Raw genomic sequence first — 9416 nt, 5'->3', positions numbered from 1 at the left:
GAGGAGACGGGGAGCACAGACACAGAACCAAGACCCATTACCTGAGGAGACAGGGGACACAGAACTAAGACCTATTACCTGAGGAGACGGGGAGCACAGACACAGAACAAAGAGCCATTACCTGAGGAGACGGGGGACACAGAACCAAGACCTATTACATGAGGAGACGGGGGACACAGAACCAAGACCCATTACCTGAGGAGACGGGGGACACAGAACCAAGACCCATTACCTGAGGAGACGGGGAGCACAGACACAGAACAAAGAGCCATTACCTGAGGAGACGGGGAGCACAGACACAGAACCAAGACCCGTTACCTGAGGAGACGGGGAGCACAGAACTAAGACCTATTACCTGAGGAGACGGGGGACACAGAACCAAGACCCATTACCTGAGGAGACGGGGGACATAGAACCAAGACCCATTACCTGAGGAGACGGGGGACACAGAACCAAGACCCATTACCTGAGGAGACGGGGAGCACAGACACAGAACCAAGACCCATTACCTGAGGAGACGGGGGACACAGAACTAAGACCTATTACCTGAGGAGACGGGGGACACAGAACCAAGACCCATTACCTGAGGAGACGGGGGACATAGAACCAAGACCCATTACCTGAGGAGACGGGGGACACAGAACCAAGACCCATTACCTGAGGAGACGGGGGACACAGAACCAAGACCCATTACCTGAGGAGACGGGGGACACAGAACCAAGACCTATTACCTGAGGAGACGGGGAGCACAGAACTAAGACCCATTACCTGAGGAGACGGGGGACATAGAACCAAGACCTATTACCTGAGGAGACGGGGGACACAGAACCAAGACCCATTACCTGAGGAGACGGGGGACACAGAACCAAGACCCATTACCTGAGGAGACGGGGGACACAGAACCAAGACCCATTACCTGAGGAGACGGGGGACACAGAACCAAGACCCATTACCTGATGAGACGGGGGACACAGAACTAAGACCTATTACCTGAGGAGACGGGGGACACAGAACCAAGACCTATTACCTGAGGAGACGGGGGACACAGAACCAAGACCTATTACCTGAGGAGACGGGGAGCACAGAACCAAGACCCATTACCTGAGGAGACGGGGGACACAGAACCAAGACCCATTACCTGATGAGACGGGGGACACAGAACCAAGACCCATTACCTGAGGAGACGGGGGACACAGAACCAAGACCCATTACCTGAGGAGACGGGGAGCACAGAACCAAGACCTATTACCTGAGGAGACGGGGGACACAGAACCAAGACCCATTACCTGAGGAGACGGGGAGCACAGACACAGAACCAAGACCCATTACCTGAGGAGACAGGGGACACAGAACTAAGACCTATTACCTGAGGAGACGGGGAGCACAGACACAGAACAAAGAGCCATTACCTGAGGAGACGGGGAGCACAGACACAGAACCAAGACCCATTACCTGAGGAGACGGGGAGCACAGAACTAAGACCTATTACCTGAGGAGACGGGGGACACAGAACCAAGACCCATTACCTGAGGAGACGGGGGACATAGAACCAAGACCCATTACCTGAGGAGACGGGGGACACAGAACCAAGACCCATTACCTGAGGAGACGGGGAGCACAGACACAGAACCAAGACCCATTACCTGAGGAGACGGGGGACACAGAACTAAGACCTATTACCTGAGGAGACGGGGGACACAGAACCAAGACCCATTACCTGAGGAGACGGGGGACATAGAACCAAGACCCATTACCTGAGGAGACGGGGGACACAGAACCAAGACCCATTACCTGAGGAGACGGGGGACACAGAACCAAGACCCATTACCTGAGGAGACGGGGGACACAGAACCAAGACCTATTACCTGAGGAGACGGGGAGCACAGAACTAAGACCCATTACCTGAGGAGACGGGGGACATAGAACCAAGACCTATTACCTGAGGAGACGGGGGACACAGAACCAAGACCCATTACCTGAGGAGACGGGGGACACAGAACCAAGACCCATTACCTGAGGAGACGGGGGACACAGAACCAAGACCCATTACCTGAGGAGACGGGGGACACAGAACCAAGACCCATTACCTGATGAGACGGGGGACACAGAACTAAGACCTATTACCTGAGGAGACGGGGGACACAGAACCAAGACCTATTACCTGAGGAGACGGGGGACACAGAACCAAGACCTATTACCTGAGGAGACAGGGAGCACAGAACCAAGACCCATTACCTGAGGAGACGGGGGACACAGAACCAAGACCCATTACCTGATGAGACGGGGGACACAGAACCAAGACCCATTACCTGAGGAGACGGGGAGCACAGACACAGAACCAAGACCCATTACCTGAGGAGACGGGGGACACAGAACCAAGACCCATTACCTGAGGAGACGGGGGACACAGAACCAAGACCCATTACCTGATGAGACGGGGGACACAGAACTAAGACCTATTACCTGAGGAGACGGGGGACACAGAACCAAGACCTATTACCTGAGGAGACGGGGGACACAGAACCAAGACCTATTACCTGAGGAGACGGGGGACACAGAACCAAGACCTATTACCTGAGGAGACGGGGGACACAGAACCAAGACCCATTACCTGAGGAGACGGGGAGCACAGACACAGAACCAAGACCCATTACCTGAGGAGACGGGGAGCACAGACACAGAACCAAGACCTATTACCTGAGGAGACGGGGGACACAGAACCAAGACCCATTACCTGAGGAGACGGGGGACACAGAACCAAGACCCATTACCTGAGGAGACAGGGGACACAGAACCAAGACCCATTACCTGAGGAGACGGGGAGCACAGACACAGAACCAAGACCCATTACCTGAGGAGACGGGGAGCACAGAACCAAGACCTATTACATGAGGAGACGGGGGACACAGAACCAAGACCCATTACCTGAGGAGACAGGGGACACAGAACCAAGACCCATTACCTGAGGAGACGGGGGACACAGAACCAAGACCCATTACCTGAGGAGACGGGGGACACAGAACCAAGACCCATTACCTGAGGAGACGGGGGACACAGAACCAAGACCCATTACCTGAGGAGACGGGGGACACAGAACCAAGACCCATTACCTGAGGAGACGGGGGACACAGAACCAAGACCCATTACCTGAGGAGACGGGGATCGGCCCATTTGTTCCTGTAATAACTGTCTCAGCTGAATGACGTCGCTCTCCAGCCTCAGATACTCGTTCCAGGAATTCTCCATATCCTGCGGCACAAAACACGTCAGACAAGGCAACTAAACTCCACAATGTCATAATTAGCTCATCCCCAGTGCAGCCGTAATACATTATGATGGTTATCATCCCCTCCCCCGATACGGACATCACCCTCTAAGCGCATCCTTATATTTGGTGAAGAATACACACCGAGGAGACTTTGGACATCTCGGCTCTGATCTGCACTAAGTCTTCCTGTAGGAGGCGCTGCTGGTAGGAGATTTTCGCCGTGTGCTGAGGTTGATCCTTGTACTGATCCATCTGTCTGTGCAAAACCTCAAGGACCGTTTCAAGTTTGTCCTGTAGAAGTAGACGGAGATTGTGACCAATGTCTCAAGGAGCCGCAATACATTAGTCAGTGACAGGAACGTGGATGGTGAGTGCAGCCCCTTCCCCAGAGATTCCACCTCCTTATCTACAGATGACACCCGGTCACAGAGGAAGACAGGAGCCCCTCCAGGTCACAGAGGAAGACAGAAGCCCCTCCAGGTCACAGAGGAAGACAGGAGCCCCTCCAGGTCACAGAGGAAGACAGGAGCCCCTCCAGGTCACAGAGGAAGACAGAAGCCCCTCCAGGTCACAGAGGAAGACAGGAGCCCCTCCAGGTCACAGAGGAAGACAGGAGCCCCTCCAGGTCACAGAGGAAGACAGAAGCCCCTCCAGGTCACAGAGGAAGACAGGAGCCCCTCCAGGTCACAGAGGAAGACAGAAGCCCCTCCAGGTCACAGAGGAAGACAGGAGCCCCTCCAAGTCACAGAGGAAGACAGGAGCCCCTCCAGGTCACAGAGGAAGACAGGAGCCCCTCCAGGTCACAGAGGAAGACAGGAGCCCCTCCAGGTCACAGAGGAAGACAGGAGCCCCTCCAGGTCACAGAGGAAGACAGGAGCCCCTCCAGGTCACAGAGGAAGACAGGAGCCCCTCCAGGTCACAGAGGAAGACAGGAGCCCCTCCAGGTCACAGAGGAAGACAGGAGCCCCTCCAGGTCACAGAGGAAGACAGGAGCCCCCAGTCAAGGCCAGGTAAGGAAGACAGGAGCCCCTCCAGGTCACAGAGGAAGACAGAAGCCCCTCCAGGTCACAGAGGAAGACAGGAGCCCCTCCAGGTCACAGAGGAAGACAGGAGCCCCTCCAGGTCACAGAGGAAGACAGAAGCCCCTCCAGGTCACAGAGGAAGACAGGAGCCCCTCCAGGTCACAGAGGAAGACAGAAGCCCCTCCAGGTCACAGAGGAAGACAGGAGCCCCTCCAAGTCACAGAGGAAGACAGGAGCCCCTCCAGGTCACAGAGGAAGACAGGAGCCCCTCCAGGTCACAGAGGAAGACAGGAGCCCCTCCAGGTCACAGAGGAAGACAGGAGCCCCTCCAGGTCACAGAGGAAGACAGGAGCCCCTCCAGGTCACAGAGGAAGACAGGAGCCCCTCCAGGTCACAGAGGAAGACAGGAGCCCCTCCAGGTCACAGAGGAAGACAGGAGCCCCTCCAGGTCACAGAGGAAGACAGGAGCCCCTCCAGGTCACAGAGGAAGACAGGAGCCCCTCCAGGTCACAGAGGAAGACAGAAGCCCCTCCAGGTCACAGAGGAAGACAGGAGCCCCTCCAGGTCACAGAGGAAGACAGGAGCCCCTCCAGGTCACAGAGGAAGACAGGAGCCCCTCCAGGTCACAGAGGAAGACAGGAGCCCCTCCAGGTCACAGAGGAAGACAGGAGCCCCTCCAGGTCACAGAGGAAGACAGGAGCCCCTCCAGGTCACAGAGGAAGACAGAAGCCCCTTCAGGTCACAGAGGAAGACAGAAGCCCCTCCAGGTCACAGAGGAAGACAGGAGCCCCTCCAGGTCACAGAGGAAGACAGGAGCCCCTCCAGGTCACAGAGGAAGACAGGAGCCCCTCCAGGTCACAGAGGAAGACAGGAGCCCCTCCAGGTCACAGAGGAAGACAGGAGCCCCTCCAGGTCACAGAGGAAGACAGGAGCCCCTCCAGGTCACAGAGGAAGACAGGAGCCCCTCCAGGTCACAGAGGAAGACAGGAGCCCCTCCAGGTCACAGAGGAAGACAGAAGCCCCTCCAGGTCACAGAGGAAGACAGGAGCCCCTCCAGGTCACAGAGGAAGACAGAAGCCCCTCCAGGTCACAGAGGAAGACAGGAGCCCCTCCAGGTCACAGAGGAAGACAGGAGCCCCTCCAGGTCACAGAGGAAGACAGAAGCCCCTCCAGGTCACAGAGGAAGACAGGAGCCCCTCCAGGTCACAGAGGAAGACAGAAGCCCCTCCAGGTCACAGAGGAAGACAGAAGCCCCTCCAGGTCACAGAGGAAGACAGGAGCCCCTCCAAGTCACAGAGGAAGACAGGAGCCCCTCCAGGTCACAGAGGAAGACAGGAGCCCCTCCAGGTCACAGAGGAAGACAGGAGCCCCTCCAGGTCACAGAGGAAGACAGGAGCCCCTCCAGGTCACAGAGGAAGACAGGAGCCCCTCCAGGTCACAGAGGAAGACAGGAGCCCCTCCAGGTCACAGAGGAAGACAGGAGCCCCTCCAGGTCACAGAGGAAGACAGGAGCCCCTCCAGGTCACAGAGGAAGACAGGAGCCCCTCCAGGTCACAGAGGAAGACAGGAGCCCCTCCAGGTCACAGAGGAAGACAGGAGCCCCTCCAGGTCACAGAGGAAGACAGGAGCCCCTCCAAGTCACAGAGGAAGACAGGAGCCCCTCCAAGTCACAGAGGAAGACAGGAGCCCCTCCAGGTCACAGAGGAAGACAGAAGCCCCTCCAGGTCACAGAGGAAGACAGAAGCCCCTCCAGGTCACAGAGGAAGACAGGAGCCCCTCCAGGTCACAGAGGAAGACAGGAGCCCCTCCAGGTCACAGAGGAAGACAGGAGCCCCTCCAGGTCACAGAGGAAGACAGGAGCCCCTCCAGGTCACAGAGGAAGACAGAAGCCCCTCCAGGTCACAGAGGAAGACAGGAGCCCCTCCAAGTCACAGAGGAAGACAGGAGCCCCTCCAGGTCACAGATCAAGACAGGAGCCCCTCCAGGTCACAGAGGAAGACAGGAGGCCATCCAGGTCACAGAGGAAGACAGGAGCCCCTCCAGGTCACAGAGGAAGACAGGAGCCCCTCCAGGTCACAGAGGAAGACAGGAGCCCCTCCAGGTCACAGAGGAAGACAGGAGCCCCTCCAAGTCACAGAGGAAGACAGGAGCCCCTCCAAGTCACAGAGGAAGACAGGAGCCCCTCCAGGTCACAGAGGAAGACAGGAGCCCCTCCAGGTCACAGAGGAAGACAGGAGCCCCTCCAGGTCACAGAGGAAGACAGGAGCCCCTCCAGGTCACAGAGGAAGACAGGAGCCCCTCCAGGTCACAGAGGAAGACAGGAGCCCCTCCAAGTCACAGAGGAAGACAGGAGCCCCTCCAAGTCACAGAGGAAGACAGGAGCCCCTCCAGGTCACAGAGGAAGACAGGAGCCCCTCCAGGTCACAGAGGAAGACAGGAGCCCCTCCAGGTCACAGAGGAAGACATAAGCCCCTCCAGGTCACAGAGGAAGACAGGCGCCCCTCCAGGTCACAGAGGAAGACAGAAGCCCCTCCAGGTCACAGAGGAAGACAGGAGCCCCTCCAGGTCACAGAGGAAGACAGAAGCCCCTCCAGGTCACAGAGGAAGACAGGAGCCCCTCCAGGTCACAGAGGAAGAAGAACCTCCCATTTATAAGTAAACAGGATTCATGCAATTCAGAATAATCCATGAACTCAGACTCTGGGGGGCGCTCTGGGGGGTACTTTGGGGAGCACTCTTGGGGGGGTCTGTGGGGCGCTCTGGGGGATGCTCACGGGGGGTTGGTGGGCACTCTGGGGGGGTCTGGAGAGCACTCTTGGGGGGCGCTCTGGGGTGTGCTCGGGGAAGGGTCTGGGGGTGCTCTGGGGGGCACTCTTGTGGGGGGTCTGGGGGTGCTCTGGGGGACACTCTGGGGGGGGATGTTCTGGGGGGATGCTCTGGGGGGGTGCTCTGGAGAGCAATCTTGGGGGGTTTGGGGGGCGCTCTGGGTGTGCTCGGGGAAGGGTCTGGGGGGCACTCTTGTGGGGGGTCTGGGGGTGCTCTGGGGGGCGCTCTGGGGGGGTGCTCTGAGGGGATGCTCTGGGTGGTGCTCTGGAGAGCACTCTTGGGGGGGGTTTGGCGGGCGCTCTGGGGTGTGCTCGGGGAAGGGTCTGGGGGTTCTCTGGGGGGGGGTGCTCTGGGGGATGTTCTGGGGAGCGCTCACTGACCTTATTGTCCTTCAGAGCCCGGATCTTGTCCTCCAAGTCCTGCAGGATCCGATCTTGTTCACAGAGGACACTGAGCTCCACCTGGAAGAGACATATGAGAGAGCTGAGATACATGAGAGACAGCCAGGGGATACACAAAAGGGAAAGGACGGAGAGATACACCAGAGAGAGCCGAGAGATATACAAGTGAGAGAGAGAGAGAGAGAGAGATAGAGAGAGAAAGAAATATACAAGAAAGAGAGAGAGAGAAAGAGAAATACAAGAGAGAGAGAGAAAGAAATATACAAGAAAGAGAGAGAAAGAGAGAGAAAGAGAAATACAAGAGAGAAAGAGAGAGAGAGAGAAAGAGAAATACAAGAAAGAGAGAGAGAAATACAAGAAAGAGAGAGAGAAAGAGAGAGAGAGAGAAAGAGAAATACAAGAAAGAGAGAGAAAGAGAAATACAAGAGAGAGAGAGAGAGAGAAAGAAATATACAAGAAAGAGAGAAAGAGAGAGAAAGAGAAATACAAGAGAGAAAGAGAGAGAGAAAGAGAAATACAAGAAAGAGAGAGAAAGAGAAATACAAGAGAGAGAGAGAGAAAGAGAGAGAGAGAGAAAGAAATATACAAGAAAGAGAGAAAGAGAGAGAAAGAGAAATACAAGAGAGAAAGAGAGAGAGAAAGAGAGATACAAGAAAGAGAGAGAAAGAGAAATACAAGAGAGAGAGAGAGAAAGAGAGAGAGAGAGAGAGAGAGAAAGAAATATACAAGAAAGAGAGAGAAAGAGAAATACAAGAGAGAGAGAGAGAGAGAGAGAGAGAGAGAGAAAGAAATATACAAGAAAGAGAGAGAAAGAGAAATACAAGAGAGAGAGAGAGAGAGAAAGAAATATACAAGAAAGAGAGAAAGAGAGAGAAAGAGAAATACAAGAGAGAAAGAGAGAGAGAAATATACAAGAAAGAGAGAAAGAGAGAAAGAGAAATACAAGAGAGAGAGAGAAAGAAATATACAAGAAAGAGAGAAAGAGAGAGAAAGAGAAATACAAGAGAGAAAGAGAGAGAGAGAGAAAGAGAAATACAAGAAAGAGAGAGAAAGAGAAATACAAGAGAGAGAGAGAGAGAAAGAGAGAGAGATAAAGAAATATACAAGAAAGAGAGAGAAAGAGAAATACAAGAGAGAGAGAGAGAGAAAGAAATATACAAGAAAGAGAGAGAAAGAGAAATACAAGAGAGAGAGAGAAAGAGAGAGAGAGAGAGAAATATACAAGAAAGAGAGAGAAAGAAAGAGAGAAAGAGAAATACAAGAGAGAAAGAGAGAGAGAGAAAGAAATATACAAGAAAGAGAGAAAGAGAAATACAAGAGAGAGAGAAAGAGAGAGAGAAAGAAATATACAAGAAAGAGAGAGAAAGAGAAATACAAGAGAGAGAGAGAGAGAGCGACGAGAGATATACGAGAGAGAGAGAGAGCCAGAGAGATACACGAGAGAGAGAGAGCCGAGAGATATACTAGAGAGAGAGAGATATACTAGAGAGAGAGCAAAGAGATATACAAGAGAGAGCCGAGAGATATACAAGAGAGAGAGATATACTAGAGAGAGAGAGCCAAGAGATATACAAGAGAGAGAGATACTAGAGAGAGAGCCAAGAGATATACAAGAGAGAGATACTAGAGAGAGAGCCAAGAGATATAAGAGAGAGAGAGAGAGCCGAGAGATATACAAGGGAGAGAGAGAGAACCGAGAGATATACAAGAGAGAGAGAGATATACAAGAGAGAGAGCCAAGAGATATACGAGAGAGAGATACAAGAGAGAGAGCCAAGAGATATACAAGAGAGAGAGATATACAAGAGAGAGAGATATACAAGAGAGAGAGCCAAGAGATATACGAGAGAGAGATACAAGAGAGAGAGCCAAGAGATATACAAGAGAGAGAGAGATATA

At 54.0% G+C, this 9416-nt stretch overlaps 1 protein-coding gene across 1 annotated transcript in view; it reads right to left on the bottom strand.

The window, feature by feature from the left end:
* LOC130322989 (pleckstrin homology domain-containing family A member 7-like) overlaps positions 1-7577 on the bottom strand; it is a gene marked incomplete at both ends in the record, with an annotated part of 35630 nt that extends 28053 nt beyond the window's left edge. The window contains 3 exon segments of the mRNA XM_056553123.1: positions 3148-3249; positions 3410-3559; positions 7497-7577. Of these exon segments, the coding sequence (XP_056409098.1) occupies positions 3148-3249; positions 3410-3559; positions 7497-7577 (333 nt within the window).
* Positions 7578-9416: the final 1839 nt, after the last annotated feature.

The sequence above is a fragment of the Hyla sarda genome, unplaced genomic scaffold (assembly GCF_029499605.1).
Source record: "Hyla sarda isolate aHylSar1 unplaced genomic scaffold, aHylSar1.hap1 scaffold_2412, whole genome shotgun sequence".
Taxonomy (NCBI): Eukaryota; Metazoa; Chordata; class Amphibia; order Anura; family Hylidae; genus Hyla; species Hyla sarda.
Note: the sequence above shows the minus strand (reverse complement) of the source record. Positions and strands in the feature narration are given on the sequence as shown.